General features: G+C 58.0%; 2 protein-coding genes and 1 pseudogene across 4 annotated transcripts in view; all 3 read left to right on the forward strand.

The window, feature by feature from the left end:
- Nucleotides 1-19,039, forward strand: part of LOC307116685 (class I histocompatibility antigen, Gogo-B*0101 alpha chain-like) — a 43,276-nt gene that overhangs the window by 23,455 nt on the left and 782 nt on the right. The gene's annotated exons all lie outside the window — the stretch shown is intronic.
- LOC307116678 (patr class I histocompatibility antigen, B-2 alpha chain-like) overlaps nt 1-19,039 on the forward strand; it is a 19,793-nt pseudogene continuing 754 nt past the window's right edge. Inside the window, exons 1-6 of the transcript XR_013815292.1 lie at nt 1-464; nt 680-955; nt 1,544-1,819; nt 1,937-2,041; nt 2,472-2,504; nt 2,635-2,682. The product of XR_013815292.1 is annotated as a patr class I histocompatibility antigen, B-2 alpha chain-like (transcript). The remainder of the gene's footprint in view (nt 465-679; nt 956-1,543; nt 1,820-1,936; nt 2,042-2,471; nt 2,505-2,634; nt 2,683-19,039) is intronic.
- LOC307116684 (popy Class I histocompatibility antigen, A-1 alpha chain-like) overlaps nt 17,077-19,039 on the forward strand; it is a 14,290-nt gene continuing 12,327 nt past the window's right edge. The window contains exons 1-5 of the mRNA XM_079800855.1: nt 17,077-17,168; nt 17,285-17,569; nt 17,799-18,074; nt 18,419-18,694; nt 18,815-18,919. Coding sequence (XP_079656981.1) covers nt 17,096-17,168; nt 17,285-17,569; nt 17,799-18,074; nt 18,419-18,694; nt 18,815-18,919 — 1,015 coding nt within the window. The 5' untranslated portion in view covers nt 17,077-17,095. The remainder of the gene's footprint in view (nt 17,169-17,284; nt 17,570-17,798; nt 18,075-18,418; nt 18,695-18,814; nt 18,920-19,039) is intronic.

Consider the following 19,039-nt stretch of genomic DNA (forward strand, 5'->3'; position numbering starts at 1 on the left):
ATGCGGCCCCCCACCCTCCTGCTGCTGCTCTCGGGGGCGCTGGTCCTGACCCCCAGCCGGGCCGGTGAGTGCGGGGTCGGAGGGGGCGGCTGTGCGGGGAGGAGCGAGGGGACCCGGCGGGGGCGCGGGCCCGGGAAGGCGCGTGTCCAGCCCAGCCCTGACCCCCGTCTGCCCCCCAGGCCCCCACTCCCTGAGCTATTTCAGCACCATCTGGTCCCGGCCCGGCCGCGGGGAGCCCCGCTTCCTCTCCGTCGGCTACGTGGACGACACGCAGTTCGTGCGGTTCGACAGCGACGCGGCGAGTCCGAGGGTGGAGCCGCGGGCGCCTTGGATGCAGCAGCCGTGGGTGGAGCGGGAGAGGCCGGGGTATTGGGACCGGAACACGCAGATCAGCAAGAGGTACGCACATGCTTACCGAGTGAACCTGCAGAACCTGCTCGGCTACTACAACCAGAGCGAGGACGGTGAGCCGCGCGCCGGACCCGTCACGACCCCCCTCCCCACTGACGGGCCGGGGTCGCCCCAAGGGTCGGGGTCCGAGCGTCACCCCGAGGCGGCTTGATCCGCCCGGCCCCCACCCGGGAGGAGCCCGCGGGGACTGTGACCCGATTTCACTTTCAGTTTTAGATTCAGGCCCCGCGGGGCGGGCGGGGCGGGGCTGACCTCGAGGCCGGGTCAGGTTCTCACACCTTCCAGGAGGTGTATGGCTGCCACCTGGGACCCGAAGGGCGCCTCCTCCTTGGGTACAAGCAATACGCCTACGACGGCACCGACTACATCGCCCTGAATGAGGACCTGACCTCCTGGACCGCGGCCGACACAGCGGCTCAGATCACAAAGCGCAAGTGGGAGGCGGAGGATGTGGCAAAGCATCACAGGAGCTACCTGGAGGGCCTGTGTGTGAAGTGGCTCCGCCTTTACTTGGACAAAGGGAAGGAGACCCTGCAGCGAGCAGGTAGCAGCGGACCTGGGACCCCCATCCCCCTGGGCTGGAGCTCCTACAAGGAGACAGGACAGGGGGTCAGTGTCAGACACCCCCCCTTGGGGTCAGCGAGGGATTCCCCTGGATGTCCAGGTCAGGTACCAGTGGGACTCCCCCTCCTCTCAGGGACAGTTAGGGGTGCAGGCTCTCTGGGGTGCAGGGAGACCCCCTGAAATAACCCGTCAGCGGTTCCCATGGACCCTGCAGGGGCTCTGGGACCCACGGGGACCTTCTCTCTCAGGCCTTGTGCACTGCCCCACACCCCCTGTGTCTGAGGCCTGACCCCAGCTTTTCTGAGTCACGTGGCCTCCACCCAGGTCAGGACCACAAATCCCTTTTGTCCCCTCAGAGACCTGCCTCCTGCCCTGGATGTGCCTCTCTGATTCTAGAACTTTCTAAAGATTAGGAGGTCCTTCCAGGTGCCTTTGTCCAGGCTGGTGTGTGAGCTGTGTGCTCCCTCCTCCACCCAGGTGTCTGTCCACTCTCAGGATGGTCACATGGGCGCTGCTGGAGTGTCCCATGGAAGATGCAACCTTCCTGCATTTTGTCCCCTCCCCTCAGACCCTCCAAAGGCACACGTGACCCACCACCCCGTCTCTGCCCGTGAGGTCACCCTGAGGTGCTGGGCACGGGGCTTCTACCCTGCGGACATCAGCCTGACCTGGCAGCGTGACGGGGAGGACCTGACCCAGGACATGGAGCTGGTGGAGACCAGGCCTGCGGGGGACGGCACCTTCCAGAAGTGGGCGGCCGTGGGGGTGCCCCCTGGCGAGGAGCAGAGATACACGTGCCATGTGCAGCACGAGGGGCTGCCCGAGCCCCTGACCCTGAGATGGGGTGAGGAGGGCCGTGGGCACAGAGCCCCTTCTCAGGGCAGCGGGGGCCCTGGGGGACTCAGTGGGGTCGAGGCTGAGGCCTGTGGTCAGGCCCTCACCCTCCCCTCCCTTCTCCCAGAGCCGCCTCCTCACACCTTCATCTTCATCATCCTGGGCATCGCTGGGGGCCTGGTTCTGCTGGGAGCTGTGGCTGGAGCTGTGATGTGGGGGAGGAGGCGCTCAGGTGGGCAGGTGTAGGGCCTGTCTGTCTGTCCCACTGGGGGTTCAAGCCCAGGTAGTCGTGTGTCCCGCCTCGTTCACGGGAAGCACCATCCCCACGCGTGTGATGGTTAGTGTGGGGCTCTGTGCTCACACTTACTCTGTAGTGAGGCCCGTGGGAAAATGAGGGACCCACTTATCCCCTGATGATGCTGGTGGTGAGGACCCCATTCCCAGCAGCCCTAGGTCAGAGGGCAGGTCCCTGCTGAGCACAGACCTCCAGGAGGGCGGTGGGTCCAGTCCCCTCACATGCACTTCCCTCAGGTTTCCTGATCCTGCCCTGGGTCTGTACACAGGGTTCTGGAAACTTCTCTGGGCCCAGGACTAGGGCTTCCTTTAGGACCTCCTGGCCCTGCCTCCTCCCTGGTCTCTCACGGGATGTTTACTTCCCGCAGGTGGAAAAGGAGGGAGCTACGCTCAGGCTGCCAGTGGAGGGGTGACCCTTAGACCCTGGGACAGTGCAGATGGGAGCCATGGGGGACTCCTCCCGCCCCATAGTTCCTCCTTAGTCTCCTGCCCTGGGCTCTGACCCCGTCCTTGTGTGTCCCCCCCCCCCAGGCAGTGACAGCGCCCAGGGCTCTGATGTGTCTCTCTGGGCTTCTAAAGGTGAGACCTGCCGTGGGGAGGGGTGGGCAGAGGGAGGCCTGGGTGGTGGGGAGTCTGTGGGACCCTGTGAACATGAAGTGGGTTTGAGAATGTCACCAGTTCCAGCCACTGCCCTGGATCTGCTCATGATGATTGTCCTCCACAGCGTGAGGAGCTGCCTTGTGGGGACTTTGTGATGGAAGATGTGTCCACGCTCCCACTTCCTGACTCAGGAACCTCTGATGGGGGCGGCCCCACCCTGCTCCCCACACTTTCCTGTCTGCAGAGGCGGCTGGGCCCTCCCCATCCCTGCCTTTCCTCCCAGGTGCTCTGAGCTGCAACTTCCTGCTCCCTATTGAAATGAGACTGTGAATTGATTTGGTTTTTTTATTCTTGCCATGAACTGTGACCAGTTAATTAAAGGCGATCATTTAATTAAGTATTTTTGAAAGGAAAACAGTTTTGTGCTTGTTTCCAGCAGGGACAGGATGGGCTGTGTGGATGGAGCATGGTCGGGGCCTGTGCCTGGTCAGTGCTCAGTGCATCGTGGGCTTTGACGTGATCACTCCTCGCCGGGTAACCTCTCTGCTCCTCTGACCTTGTCCCTCAGGGGAACCCTGTCCTACCAGGACGTGTGGTCATGGACTCACATCTCCCAGGCCTTATCCTGGGTGCTAATGAAGCGCATCTTCAGGACCATGGACAGCGAGGGCGTTTCATGACCTGGTCATAGAAGGCTCAGGCCTGAACCCTGAATTCAGGCCCCAACTTCTGCAGTTTGTGGTTTCTTTGCTCTTGTGGACATTATGCCTGTTACTGTGTTTGTGTAGGAGTCGTGGTCTCATTCTCTGGGCGTCCCCGTCTGACAGTATCAGGGCTCATTTTTGCTGTCAGTGCCCCGCAGGCCCAGGGTCCCTGCACCCAGGACTCTGTGGTGTGGAAAGGTGGGTTTTCAGGCTCCTCATGTTCTTGCCTCCTTCTAGGGCCTGAACGTTCCAGCCCTCTGATCAGCTTGGTCTTCCTGGGGACCATCCCCCACCCTGAAGCTCTTCAGGCCCCTCAGCCAAGAGCCACCTCATTAGCCTCCCAAAGACACTTGTCACTCAGGAGGCGCCCAGGGTTTAGGGGCTCAGTGCCAGGAGCCAGGGGCAAAGACCAGACACTTTCTCTCATCCCACAGGTCTCTGCCCACAGATCCATTAAGAGCCAACGTGTCCCAACAGTTATGCATGCTGGCATCTTACTAGAGTCCACTCACTCATGAACAAGAGTCCAGTCCATCCTCCTGTTGAGGATGGTTACATGGCCCACACATTTATGAAAATTGCCTAACAGATTTATTCATAGGGGAAACTCAAGTTCAGCCACAATGTGATATTGGTGCCCACCTCCCAGGAGAGCAAAAATGAAAGAGTCAGACAAAGTCAATTGTTAACATGAATTCACTGTATTTCTCATATATTCCTAGTGGGAGAGTAAGTTGTTGCAAATACTTTGAAAATGCTTTGGCAGCATTCAATACATCCAAGCATTCTCTCACCCAATGCCCAAGCATTTCCACTCCTGTTTATATCCCCAATAGACACTCATACATATGTGTGCCAGAACATATGAAGATCTTACAGCTGCACAATTAGAAAGATCTACGTATAAGACAAATGCACATGAGCAGTAGCGGAGGAGTGTGGTGTGTCCATAGGACAGAACCCTGCAGCCCTGAGAGTGAATACGCTACAATCACCAGAGCCAGTGCGAGGAGGATGGGACATGATGTGGAGAGAGAGCAGGTGCAGGGAGGAGGTCCCTGTAACATTCCTTCCCTCAAAAGCTGATAGAACTGAACTGTGATGTAGAGATCTAGGTAGGGGTGAGTCGGGATGGGGCCAGTGTGTGACCAAATAACACTCAAGAGGGTCCGCTGAGGACTGGAATGTTCTGTGAGTGTTGTTGATCCCACCTTCACCCTGTGAAAATCCACTGTATACATGGGATTTGTCCACGTCTCTCTGCGCATGTGATCCTTCACCTTTTCATCTATTATTAAAATTTTATCTTTGCAATTTCACCCAATTTCCTATTTGTTCTGGTTCTTTCTCAATTTTAGATTCTGAGGCTATCGCTCTGTCTGTCCTAATTATTACTTTCCCTGAATCCTGTCTGTATGTCAAGAATAATTATTTCCAGGATAACCTCAAAAAAAGAAGCAGAAGCAGAAATGGAGGAAGAAGAAGAAGAAGAAGAAGAAGAAGAAGAAGAAGAAGAAGAAGAAGAAGAAGAAGAAGGAGAAGGAGGAGGAGGAGGAGGAGGAGGAGGAGGAGGAGGAGGAGGAGGAGGAGGAGAAAGGAGGAGGAGGAGGAGAGCTAGTGGTTATACAGTGAGTCACCAAAGAGCAGGACTGTGTGGATGGCTAAGGAAGCACATCATGGTCTCCTGTGGGGCCGCGTGGACATTAGGGATCCCAGGACTCTGAGCAACGTCAGCACAGCTCACAGGGGACAGGCACCAGGCTGAACATCCCTGGGCCCCGTAGGAAGGACCGTGGCGGTTCCATCAGGGAGAGACCAGCTTCCTGACCCAGCAGTGTCAGCCTGAGGGTGGGAGCAGGGGAGCCCTGAGGACGGGGCCCCCATGGGAATGGGGTGTGACTGTATAATGAATGGAGGGGGGGAATGGGGTGTGACTGTACAATGAATGGAGGGGGGGAATGGGGTGTGACTGTACAATGAATGGAGGGGGGGAATGGGGTGTGATTGTACAATGAATGGAGGGGGGATGAGGTGTGATTGTACAATGAATGGAGGGGGGAATGTGATGCAGCCATGGGTTTCCGTTCACCCCGGAGAACAGCTGTGACTCGGAGCTCAGACCGTCCACAGGGAGCACAGGCCCCTGGTCCTGCCCGTCGTTCAGCGGCTGGTGAGGCCATGAGGACAGCCTTCAGGAAGGAAGGTCGATGGACAAGACGTGGGAGATGGTATCGCAGGCTTGGGGTTGGCTTCCTACAAACCGGGTGGTTGCGCAGGGATCCATGGGGTTGGCTTCCCACAAAATGGGATCCGTGTCAGAGCGCCCTCTGCTGGTCAGGACAGGGAGGCGTGGCCAGCTTACTCAGTGCCTCCCCTCAGGCCCACCTCAGGAGTGCTGGGAACTCCCCTTCCCCGGGGTTCCCTCTCTATCTGACACATTAAAGGCCAAATTAGCAATAATCGCCGCAGGGGCGGGTAGAGATGTGAGGGGATAAAGTCGCTCCTCTTTGGAGACGTCCCAGACTCTCCCCACAGACAGTGTCACCTGAGCCTCCGGTGACATGATAACGCTTCTCTGTGGGAGGAGAAGGTCCAGGAGCCCTGTCCCTGTAACTATGGACTCAGGGACCCCAGCTCGTCCTCGATGACACATCCCTGCCCAGAGCTCAGGAGCAAAGACCAGCCCCGTGAGGTCTTCCTCGCGTCCAACCTCAGGGCAGAGACCAGGACAGGAGGGTGGTCCCAGGAGGGGACATGGAACTGGGGTGGGTCTCACATGGGGTAGGACAGGCGCTGCCCCACCTGTATCTGAGCTGCTTCTGCTCGCTCTTCTGGGCTGGGGGAGGGGGGGCATGTGCTGGGGAGTGTCCCAGGGTGGGGTTCCCGCCAATGCTGGGCTTCCCGCACCTCTCTGTGTCCTAGAGTCCCCGACAATGAGGGACCCAGCACGGGGCTCCCTTTGGGATCTGAGCCAAGGGTAGGACGGCCAGGGCCACTGAGCTGCTCACCGTGTGCAGAGGGTCTGCTCCTCTTCTCAGACCTGACCGAGCCGGAGGCTGGGGTGTGAAAACCATTGTAAAATGGATGACATTGGTGTGTAGAATTTGGGTGATAAATTTAAAATTCTGACATAAAATAAGATCCCTACACACACACACACACACACACACACACACACACACACACAGATATTCACCCAGAATCCTAGTCTGTGATATAATAACATGATATAAAGACCACTGAACAATATATGTTTCATTGATTTTTAAGGAGAGGGGAAGGAGAGAGAGAGAGAGAGAGAGATAGAAACGTTGATGAGAAACATCTGCTGCCTCCATAACGCACCCCACTGGGGACTGAGCTGCTACCCAGGCATGAGCCCGACTGGGAAGGGAACTGGCCATCCGTTGGTGCATGGGTGGATCCCCAACCACTGAGCAACACTGGCCTGGTGATATCAGGACCATGTGTATTTCCTCCTGAAATCCTACCTTGGGCTGCAATGGTCTCCGTCTCCCTGGGAGGTTGGGCCTCATTTCTCTCTGTGCGCTCTCTATGGTGTGAGTGAGAGTTGCTCTGTGCACGTGAGGCAGCAAAGGGAGAGAGAGAGATTGCTGGAGAGACCATCTCTATTTGTCAAATAGTTTGACGGGTGCAACATGCCGGCTCTGTCCTTCCCATTTGACATTTTAATGTTTTATCCTCTCATCCCAGGTCGCCACAGACAATCCAACATGGAAGCCAGTCCCATCTCCCATCACTGTAGCTTCTACTCCTCCTATGAACTCTGTGTGAGAGCTCACATGTCCCAGCCGTGTGAGCAGAGTGAGCATGGAGAGCACACGGTGGGCACACCCCCTTGACCTCTGTTCTGCACTAACGTCCACGTTCCTCTCTCCCAGGAGGAAGCAGAGGCACAGGGTGGGAAGCAACATCCCCAGGGGCACTGAGCTCACTCCTGAGGGACCTTGACATCAGGTCAGAGCTGTGGGGTCCAGAGGCCGGTGCTCCCACCCCCTGCCCTGGGCTCCTCCCCACGGTCCTGTCACCATCCCGTGTCACAGATGAGAGAACGGGGTCCTGAGAACTCAATGCCAGGGGTGCCAGTGTCCTGAGCAAGCGAGCGGGAAAGTGAGAAGAGGAGCAGATCTGGAGGTGCAGGAGCTGAGAGTTATGGGGACTCACTGGCCCCTTCCCGTGCAGCCTACACAGCAGTTTCATAAGCTGCACCCACTGTTCCTGAAGGAAAAGGGCATTTGGTGACTCTGGGATTTTAAAAAACTGGAGTCTTCTTGCTTGTCCTCGGGAATGGCGTCAGGGGTCTCTAGTGGCATGAAGACCATGCCTCTGATTGACATCACTCACTGAGCCCGTCCATGGCCCCTGTGGGCTGTACCTGAGGGTTGCTTGCTGTTCACTCACAGAAGCTTCCACAGCTTTGACTGGCCGCCTGGCATGTTCTGGGTGAACTGGAGCTCAGAGCCCCAGCCTGATGCTCCTTTAGGGGGAAGTGGGCAGAGAGATCCCCCTGCAGTAGGAGGGGCAGGCCCAGTCCTAGGCCCAGGCCGGGCGCTCAGGTCTCAGCCCAGGGAGGAGTCTGGAGCAGAGCCGCTCAGGGTTGGGGCTCCCCTTCTCCCTGGGGTTCCCTCTCCATCTCACATCCCTGCTGAGTCCTCCTTATGGGATACACATGACGCAGCCTCATTGCTCACTCTCATTGTGCCGGGGTTCTGGTCCCAGCATTAAGAAGGGTTCAGCAATCTGGAGAAAGGGCTGTGGGTAACTTAAAGAGTCCAGCGACCAAATATAATTTAGAAAGGCATTTGGGGGTCAGAGGAGCCTAGCTTAAGAAACTAAGATCTCCTCGTCTCAGGACCCCATGCTTTTTATTAACACAAATTTTTCTGAGATGAGGCAGAGATATACACTGCAAAGGGCCAGGTTTGTATACAGAGTCTACTGTCAGATTTGGGGGAATTCCCTAAGGCTGTTCAGGTGTTTGGCCAGTAGGAGGCAATAACATGTAGATTAAGATGCCCTGAGCTGTCTGGCAGCAAGCAATCATCCCTTTTCATGTTTGGGGAAATGCCTTTAGCCATTCCCAACAGGTGACAACATATGTGGTTCAGCCCTTGTTGAGTCCCCAAGTTCCATCAACCTTTCGATGAAACTCTTGCAGTTATGACAAGCTGGAATTGGCTTCTAGCACCATTAGGTGTCTGGTTTCAAGCGAAGCCAATCTGCCTTCCAGGTTATAACCTCCCCACGGAAGCGCAGGACTCAGATAGTCCCCAACTCTAAGAATACGGGTCCTGAGGTCCTCCACCCTCCTCCTGCTGCTCCATCCGCCTCCCAGACCCCCACTCCCTGAGGTATTTCTACAGCAGCATGACCGGCCCAGCCCTGGGCAGCCCAGCTTCCTCTCCGTCGGCTACGTGGACGACACGCAGTTCATGCGGTTCAACAGCAACGCGGCACGTCCGAGGATGGAGCTGCAGGCGCTGTGGATGCAGCAGCCATGGGTGGAGCGGAAGGACCCGGGGTATTGTGACCGGGAGACTCAGAGGGTCAAGAGCAAAGCACAGGTTTTCCGAGTGAAACTGCAGATCCTGCTCGGCTACTACAACCAGAACAAGGATGGTGAGCTGGAGACACCCTGGATGCAGCAGCTGTGGGTGGAGCAGGAGGACCTGCAGTATTGGGACTGGAACACGCAGATGGCCAAGGTCCATGCACAGCATTTCTGAGTGTATCTGCCTACTGCCCTTGGCTACTACAATCAGAGTGAGGACGGTGAGCCACACAGTCAAGATTCCTCTTCGTGACGGACCGGGGTCGTCCCGAGGGTCCTGGTCCAAGTGACACAGCAAGGCTGCAGGACCCCCCCGCCCCCCACCCGGGAGGAGGCCGAGGATTTCACTTTCAGTTCAGATTCAGTCCCCGTGGGCGGGCGCCTCCTCGGGTATGATGGTCACGCTTATGACTGTGCCAACTACTTCGACCTGAACAAGGAACTGACCTCCTGGACCTCGGACTACACTGCGGCTCAGATCACCCGATGCAAGTGGGAGGCAGTGGGTGTGGCAGAGAGAAAGAGAAGCTACCTGGAGGGGGAGTGTGTGCACTCACTGCGCATGTTCCTGGAAAAAGGGAAGGAGACCCTGCTGCGCGCAGGTACCAGGGGCCCTGCCCCCCCCTCTCCGGGGCTGGGGCTCCTACAGGAGACAGGACAGGCGGTCAGTGTCAGACACCCCTCCTTGGGGTCAGCGAGGGAATCGCCCTGGATGACCAGGTCAGGTACCAGTGGGACTCCCACTCCTCTCAGAAGGAGGTAGGGGTGCAGGCTCTCCTGGGGTGCAGAGACCCTCTGAAACAAACCATCAGTGGTTCCCATGGTCCCTGCAGGGGCTCTGGGACCCACAGGGACCTTCTCTCTCAGGCCTTGTGCGCTGCCCCACACCCCCTGTGTCTGAGGCCTGACCCCAGCTTTTCTGAGTCACGTGGCCTCCACCCAGGTCAGGACCACAAATCCCTTTTCTCCCCTCAGAGAGCTGCCTCCTGCCTGCGCTGTGTCTCTCTGATTCTAGAACTTTCTAAAGACTAGGAGGTTCTTCCAGGTGCCTCTGTCCAGGCTGGTGTGTGTGCTGTGTGCTCCCTCCCCCACCCAGGTGTCTGTCCACTCTCAGGATGGTCACATGGGCGCTGCTGGAGTGTCCCATGGCGGATGCAAAGTTCCTGCATTTTCTCCCCTCAGACCCTCCAAAGGCACACGTGACCCATCACCCCGTCTCTGCCCATGAGGTCACCCTGAGGTGCTGGGCACGGGGCTTCTACCCTGCGGACATCAGCCTGACCTGGCAGCGTGACGGGGAGGACCAGACCCAGGACATGGAGCTGGTGGAGACCAGGCCTGCGGGGGACGGCACCTTCCAGAAGTGGGTGGCCCTAGGTTGCTCCCTGGTGAGGAGCAGAGATACACGTGCCATGTGCAGCACGAGGGGCTGCCCGAGCCCCTGACCCTGAGATGGGGTGAGGAGGGCCGTGGGCACAGAGCCCCTTCTCAGGGCAGCAGGGGCCCTGGGGGACCTCAGTGGGGTCGGGGCTGAGGCCTGGGGTCAGGGCCCTCAACCTCCCTTCCCTTCTCCTCCCAGAGCCGCCTCCTCACACCTTCATCTTCATCATCCTGGGCATCGCTGGGGGCCTGGTTCTGCTGGGAGCTGTGGCTGGAGCTATGATGTGGGGGAGGAGGCGCTCAGGTGGGCAGGGGTGGGGTCTGAGTGTGCACTCTAGGCAGTGACAGCGCCCAGGGCTCTGATGTGTCTCTCTCGGCTTCTAAAGGGGAGACATGCCGTGGGGAGGGGTGGGCAGAGGGAGGCCTGGGTGGTGGGGAGTCTGTGGACACTGTGAGCATGAAGTGGGTTTGAGAATGTCACTAGTTACAGCGACTGCCCTGAATCTGCTCATGATGATTGTCCTCCACAGCGTGAGGAGCTGCCCTGTGGGGACTGAGTGATGGAAGGTGTGTCCACGCTCCCACTTCCTGACTCAGGAACCTCTGATTGGGGGCCTGGCCCAGTCCTGCTCCCCACACTTACCTGTCTGCAGAGGTGGTTGGGCCCTCACTATCGTTGTCTTTACCTCCTCATGCTCTGAGCTGCAAGCTGTTCCTGTTGCATTGAAATGAGGTTCTGGAGGTGACTTTGTTCATTTCTTGCCATGAGGGGTTGGTGGGTAAATTAAAGGAGAAGATCCTACATTTTGAGGGAAATAAATATAAACACCAAGAACTTTCCAGAGCTCATGTGTTTGCTGTGCTGAGCTGTCCCAGGTGTGGACAGGGGAGGTGGTGAGGACCAAGTGTTGTCGGGGCCTGTGCCCAGGGAGTGCTCAGTGCATTCTGGGCTTTGATGTGGTCACTCCTCGGCCGGGTCACCTCTCTGCTCCTCTGACCTGTCCTTCAGGGAACCCTGTCCCACCAGGACCTGTGGTCACAGGAACTCAGACATCTCTGAGGCCTTGTCCCGTGTCCTAATGCAGCGCCTCTCCAGGACCCTGGACAGCGAGCTTCCTGGGGCAGGTCAGCCTGGGCTCAGGACTGGATGGGGCCCAGCACCCATCTTCTGGGGTTCGTTGTTTCTTCGCTTTTGTAGACATTATGCCTGTTACTGTTTTCATGTGTGAGTTATGGTCTCATTATCTGGGCGTCCCCATCTGACAGCAACAGGGAACGTGTTACCCGTCAGTGTCCCGCAGGCCCAGTGTCCCTGCACCCAGGACTCTGTGGTGTGGAGAGATGGGTGTTCAGGCTCCTCCTGCTCTGACTCCTTCTAGGGTCTGAACGTTCCAACCCTCTGATCAGCTTGGTCTTCCTGGGGACTGGCCCCCACCCTCACGCTCTCCAGGCCCCTCAGCCAAGAGCCACCTCATCAGCGTCCTAAAGACACTTGTCACTCAGGAGGTGCCCAGGGTTTAGGAGCTCAGTGCCAGGAGCCAGGGGCAAAGACCAGACACTTTCTCTGCCCACAGATCCATTAATAGCCAACGTCCCCACTAGTTAAGGATGGTGGCACCTTACTATAGTCCCACCCACTCTTGAACAAGAGTCCAGTCCATCCTCCTGTTGAGGATGGTTACATGTTCCACACATTTGTGAAAATTGTCCAACAGTTTTAGTCAGAGGGGAAATTCAAGTTCAGCCACAATGTGATATTGGTGCCCACCTCCCAGGAGAGCAAAAATGAAAGAGTCAGAGAAAGTAAATTATTAGCAGGAATTTGGACTCATTGTATTTCTCATATATTCCTGGTGGGTGAGTAAGTTGTTTCAAATACTGTGAAAATGCTTTGGCAGCAGTAAATACATAAAGCATTTGGCAGTACTCACCACACCCAATGCCCCAGCTATTCCACTCCTGGTTATATCCCCAAAGACACACATACATATGTGTGCAAAACATATGAAGAACTTACTCATAGCTGCACAGTTTGCAAAATCTACATATAAGACAAATGCACATGAGCAGTAGAGGAGGAGTGTGGTGTGTCCATAGGACAGAACCCTGCAGCCCTGAGAGTGGATACGCTGCGACCACAAGAGCCAGTGCGAGGAGGGGGGGACATGATGTGGAGAGAGAGCAGGTGCAGGGAGGAGGCCCCTGTGACATTTTGTTCCCTCAAAAGCTGACGGAACTCACCTGTGGGGTAGAAACCTAGGTAGGGGTGAGTCGGGATGGGCCAGTGTGTGACCAAATAACACTGAAGAGGGTCTGCTGAGGACTGGAATGTTCTGTGAGTGCTGTTGATCCCAACATTACCCTGTGAAAATCCACTCTATACCTGGAATTTGTCCACGTCTCTCTCGGCACGTGATCCTTCATCTTTTAATCTATTATCAAAATTTTATCTTTGTAATTTCACCCAATTTCCTATTTGTTCTGGTTCTTTCCCAATTTTAGATTCTGAGGGTATCTCTCTGTTTGTCCTAATTATTACTTTTTCTAAATCCTGCCTGTATGTCAAGAATAATTCTTTCCAGGGTAAAACCTCAAAAAAAGAAGCAGAAGCAGAAGTGGAGGAAGAAGAGGAAGAGGAGGAGGAAGAAGAACAAGAAGAAAGGGGAAGAGAGTGTGGAGGAGGAGGAGGAGAGCTAGTGGTTATACAGTGAGTCACCAAAGCGCAGGACTCTGTGGGTGAGTAAGGCAGCACATCATGGTCTCCTGTGGGGACCTGTGGACATTAGGGATCCCAGGACTCTGAGCAGCATTAGCACAGCTCACAGGGGACAGGCTCCAGGCTGAACATCTCTGGGCCCAGTAGGAAGGACCTTGGCGGTTCCATCAGGGAGGGACCAGCTTCCCGACCCAGGGGAGAGGCTCAGCCTGCGCCCATCCTGGTGTCAGCCTGACGGTGGGAGCAGGGGAGCCCCAGGACGGTGTCCACGTGGGAATCGGGTGTTATTGTAAAATGAATGGAGGGGGGGGGAATGGGATGTGACTGTACAATGAATGGAGGGGGGAATGGGGTGTGACTGTACAAATAATGGAGGGGGGAATGGGGTGTGACTGTACAATGAATGGAGGGGGGATGGGGTGTGATGTACAATGAATGGAGGGGGAGGAATGGGATGTGACTGTACAATGAATGGAGGGGGGGAATGGGGTGTGACTGTACAATGAATGGAGGGGGAATGGGGTGTGACTGTACAATGAATGGAGGGGGGAATGGGGTGTGACTGTACAATGAATGGAGGGGGGAATGGGGTGTGACTGTATGATGAATGGAGGGGGGAATGGGGTGTGACTGTATGATGAATAGAGGGGGGAATGGGGTGTGACTGTACAATGAATGGAGGTGGGGAATGGGGTGTGATTGTACAATGAATGGAGGGGGGAATGGGGTGTGACTGTATGATGAATGGAGGGGGGAATGGGGTGTGACTGTACAATGAATGGAGGGGGGGAATGGGGTGTGATTGTACAATGAATGGAGGGGGGAATGGGGTGTGACTGTACAATGAATGGAGGGGGGAATGGGGTGTGACTGTATGATGAATGGAGGGGGGAATGGGGTGTGACTGTACAATGAATGGAGGGGGGGAATGGGGTGTGATTGTACAATGAGTGGAGGGGGGAATGGGGTGTGACTGTACAATGAATGGAGGGGGGAATGGGGTGTGATTGTACAATGAATGGGGGGGAATGGGGTGTGACTGTACAATGAATGGAGGGGGGAATGGGGTGTGACTGTACAATGAATGGAGGGGGAATGGGGTGTGACTGTATGATGAATGGAGGGGGGAATGGGGTGTGACTGTACAATGAATGGAGGGGGGAATGGGGTGTGACTGTACAATGAATGGAGGGGGGATGGGGTGTGACTGTACAATGAATGGAGGGGGGATGGGGTGTGACTGTACAATGAATGGAGGGGGAATGGGGTGTGACTGTACAATGAATGGAGGGGGGAATGTGATGCAGCCATGGGTTTCCGTTCACCCCGGAGAACAGCTGTGACTCGGAGCTCAGACCGTCCACAGGGAGCACAGGCAGCTGGTCCTGCCCGTCGTTCAGCTGCTGGTGAGGCCATGAGGACAGCCTTCAGGAAGGAAGGTCGATGGACCAGACGTGGGAGATGGTATCACAGGCTTGGGGGTGGCTTCCTACAAACCAGGTGGGGGCGCAGGAATCCATGGGGCTGGCTTCCCACAAAATGGGATCCGTGTCAGAGCGCCCTCTGCTGGTCAGGGCAGGGAGGCGTGGCCAGCTTACTCAGTGCCTCCCCTCAGGCCCACCTCAGGAGTGCTGGCAACTCCCCTTCCCAGGGGTTCCCTCTCTATCTGACACATTAATGGCCAAATTAGCAATAATCGCCGCAGGGGCGGGTAGAGATGTGAGGGGATAAAGTCGCTCCTCTTTGGAGACGTCCCAGACTCTCCCCACAGACAGTGTCACCTGAGCCTCCGGTGACATGATAATGCTTCTCTGTGGGAGGAGAAGGTCCAGGAGCCCTGTCCCTGTAACTATGGACTCAGGGCCCCGGCTCGTCCTCGATGACACATCCCTGCCCAGAGCTCAGGAGCAAAGACCAGCCCTGTGAGGTCTTCCTCGCGTCCAACCTCAGGGCAGAGACCAGGACAGGAGGGTGGTCCCAGGAGGGGACATGGAACTGGGGTGGGTCTCACATGGGGCAGGACAGGCGCTGCCCCACCTGTATCTGAGCTGCTTCTGCTCGCTCTGCTGGGCTGGGGGGGGGGGGAGGGTATGTGCTGGGGAGTGTCCCAGGGTGGGGTTCCCGCCAATGCTGGGCTTCCCGCACCTCTCTGTGTCCTAGAGTCCCCGACAATGAGGGACCCAGCACGGGGCTCCCTTTGGGATCTGAGCCAAGGGTAGGACGGCCAGGGCCACTGAGCGGCTCACCGTGTGCAGAGGGTCTGCTCCTCTTCTCAGACCTGACCGAGCCGGAGGCTGGGGTGTGAAAACCATTGTAAAACGGATGACATTGGTGTGTAGAATTTGGGTGATAACTTTAACATTCTGACATAAAATAAGGTTTCTTCACACACACACACACACACACACACACACACACACGCATGCACGCACAGACAGATATTCACCCAGAATCTTAGTCTGTGATATAATAGCATGATAAAAGACCACTTAAAATATATGTTTCAGTGATTTTTAAGGAGAGCGGGAAGGAGAGGGAGAGAGAGATAGAAACGTTGATGAGAAACATCTGCTGCCTCCATAACGCACCCCACTGGGGACTGAGCTGCTACCCAGGCATGAGCCCGACTGGGAACGGAATTGGCCATCCCTTGGTGCATGGGGGGATGCCCAACCACTGGGCCACGCTGGCCGGTGATATCAGGACCTTGTGTGTTTCCTGCTGAAACCCTGCCTTGGGCTGCGTTGTCTCCATCTCCCTGGGTGGTGGGGGCTCTTTCCTCTCTGTGCGCTCTCTGTGGTGTGAGTGAGAGTTGCTCTGTGCACGTGAGGCAGCAAAGGGAGAGAGAAATTGCCGGAGAAATCATCTCTATTTGTCAAATAGTTTGACGGGTGCAACATGCCGGCTCTGTCCTTCCCATCTGACATTTTAATGTTTTATCCTCTCATTCCAGGTCACCACAAACAATCCAACATGGAACCCAGTCCTATCTCCCATCACTGTGGCTTCTACTCCTCCTATGAACTCTGTGTGAGAGCTCACATGTCCCAGCCGTGTGAGCAGAGTGAGCATGGAGAGCACACGGTGGGCACACCCCCTTGACCTCTGTTCTGCACTAACGTCCACGTTCCTCTCTCCCAGGAGGAAGCAGAGGCACAGGGTGGGAAGCAACATCCCCAGGGGCACTGAGCTCACTCCTGAGGGACCTCGACACCAGGTGGGAGCGGTGGGGTCCAGAGGCCGGAGCTCCCACCCCCTGCCCTGGGCTCCTCCCCACGGTCCTGTCACCATCCCGTGTCACAGATGAGGGAACGGGGTCCTGAGAACTCAATGCGGGGGGTCCCGGTGTCCTGAGCCAGCGAGTGGGGAGGTGAGAAGAGGAGCGGATCTGGAGGTGCAGGAGCTGAGGGTGATGGGACTCACTGGCCCCTCCCGTGCGACCTGCACAGCAGTTTCATAAGCTGCACCCACTGCTCCTGAAGGGAAAGGGCTTTGGTGACTCTGGGATTTTAAAAAACTGGAGTCTCCCTGCTTGTCCTCGGGAATGGCGTCAGGGGTCTCTAGTGGCATGAAGACCGTGCCTCTGATTGACGTCACTCCCTGAGCCCGCCCATGGCCCCTGTGGGCTGTGCCTGAGGGCCCCTTGCTGTTCACTCACAGGAGCTGCCACAGCTTTGATGGCCGCCTCCCTGCTCTGGGGGAACTGGAGCTCAGAGCCCCAGCCTGATGCTCCTTTAGGGGGAAATGGGCGGAGAGCTCCCCCTGCAGGAGGAGGGCAGCCCGGGCCCAGGCCCAGGCCTGGCGCTCAGGTCTCAGCCCAGGGAGGAGTCTGGAGCAGAGCCGCTCAGGGTTGCGGCTCCCCTTGTCCCCGGGGTTCCCTCTCCATCTCACATCCCTGCTGAGTCCTCCTTCCCGGATACGCATGACGCAGCCGCACTGCTCACTCCCATTGGCTGTCTGCTTCCAGGTTAGACCATCTCCAGGAGCCCCTGGGATCAGAAGGTCCCCCCGACGCCGAGGATGCGGGTCATGCGGCCCCCCACCCTCCTCCTTCTGCTGTCGGGGGCGCTGGTCCTGACCCCCAGCCGGGCCCGTGAGTGCGGGGTCGGAGGGGGCGGCTGTGCGGGGAGGAGCGAGGGGACCCGGCGGGGGCGCGGGCCCGGGAAGGCGCGTGTCCAGCCCCGGCCCTGCCCCGCGTCCGCCCCCCAGGCCCCCACTCCCTGAGGTATTTTACCACCGCCATCTCCCGGCCCGGCCGCGGGGAGCCCCGCTTCCTCTCCGTCGGCTTCGTGGACGACACGCAGTTCGTGCGGTTCGACAGCGACGCGGCGAGTGGGAGGATGGAGCCGCGGGCGCCGTGGATGCAGCAGCCGTGGGTGGAGGAGGAGGACCCGGGGTATTGGGAGCGGAACACGCAGAGGGAAAAGCGACACGCAGAGCTTTTCGGAGTGAAACTGCAGAACCTGCGCGGCTACTACAACCAGAGCGAGGACGGTGAGCCGCGCGCCGGGCCCGTCACGACCCCCCTCCCCACGACGGGCCGGGTCGCCCCGAGGGTTTGTGTCAGAGGGTCACCCCGAGGCGGCGGGACCCGCCCGACCCCCACCCGGGAGGAGCCCGCGGGGACTGTGACCCGATTTCACTCTCTGTTTAGATTCAGTCCCTGCGGGGCGGGCGGGGCGGTGCTGACCTCGGGGCGGGGCTGACCTCGGGGCGGGGTCAGGGTCTCACACCTTCCAGAGGATTAGAGGCTGTGATGTGGGACCCGACGGACGCCTCCTTCGCGGGTACCAGCAATACGCCTACGACGGCACCGACTACATCGCCCTGAATGAGGACCTGACCTCCTGGACCGCCGCCGATGCAGCGGCTGAGATCACAAAGCGCAAGTGGGAGGCGGCCGGTATGGCAGAGAAAAAGAAGAGTTACCTGGAGGGGGAGTGTGTGAAGTGGCTCCTCCTTTACCTGGACAAAGGGAAGGAGACCCTGCAGCGCACAGGTAACAGGGGCCCTGGAGCCGCCCCATCTCCCTGGGGCTGGGTCTCCTACAAGGAGACAGGACAGGGGGTCAGTGTCAGACACCCCTCCTTGGGCTGGGGCGGGGGTTCCCCTGGATATCCAGGTCAGGTACCAGAGGGACTCCCCCTCCTGCAGGGGCTCTGGGACCCACGGGGACATTCTCTCTCAGGCCTTGTGCGCTGGCCCACACTGCCTGTGTCTGAGGCCTGACCCCAGCTTTTCTGAGACACATGGTGTCTGTCCACTCTCAGGATGGTCACATGGGTGCTGCTGGAGTGTCCCATGGCGGATGCAAAATTCCTGCATTTACTCCCCTCCCCTTAGACCCTCCAAAGGCACACGTGACCCACCACCCCGTCTCTGCCCGTGAGGTCACCCTGAGGTGCTGGGCGCTGGGCTTCTACCCTGCGGACATCAGCCTGACCTGGCAGCGTGACGGGGAGGACCAGACCCAGGACATGGAGCTGGTGGAGACCAGGCCTGCGGGGGACGGCACCTTCCAGAAGTGGGCGGCCGTGGGGGTGCCCCCTGGCGAGGAGCAGAGATACACGTGCCATGTGCAGCACGAGGGGCTGCCCGAGCCCCTGACCCTGAGATGGGGTGAGGAGGGCCGTGGGCACAGAGCCCCTTCTCAGGGCAGCGGGGGCCCTGGGGGCCTCAGTGGGGTTGGGGCTGAGGCCTGGGGTCAGGCCCTCACCCTCCCTTCCCTTCTCCCCCCAGAGCCGCCTCCTCACACCTTCATCGCCATCATCCTGGGCATCGCTGGGGGCCTGGTTCTGCTGGGAGCTGTGGCTGGAGCTGTGATGTGGGGCAGGAGGCGCTCAGGTGGGCAGGGGCGGGGTCTGAGTGTCTGTCCCACTGGGGGTTCAAGCCCAGGTAGACGTGTGTCCCGCCTCATTCACGGGAAGCACCGTCCCCATGCGTGTGATGGCCAGTGTGGGGCTC

The sequence above is a fragment of the Cnephaeus nilssonii genome (assembly GCF_951640355.1).
Source record: "Cnephaeus nilssonii genome assembly, chromosome: 20".
NCBI classification, from domain to species: Eukaryota; Metazoa; Chordata; class Mammalia; order Chiroptera; family Vespertilionidae; genus Cnephaeus; species Cnephaeus nilssonii.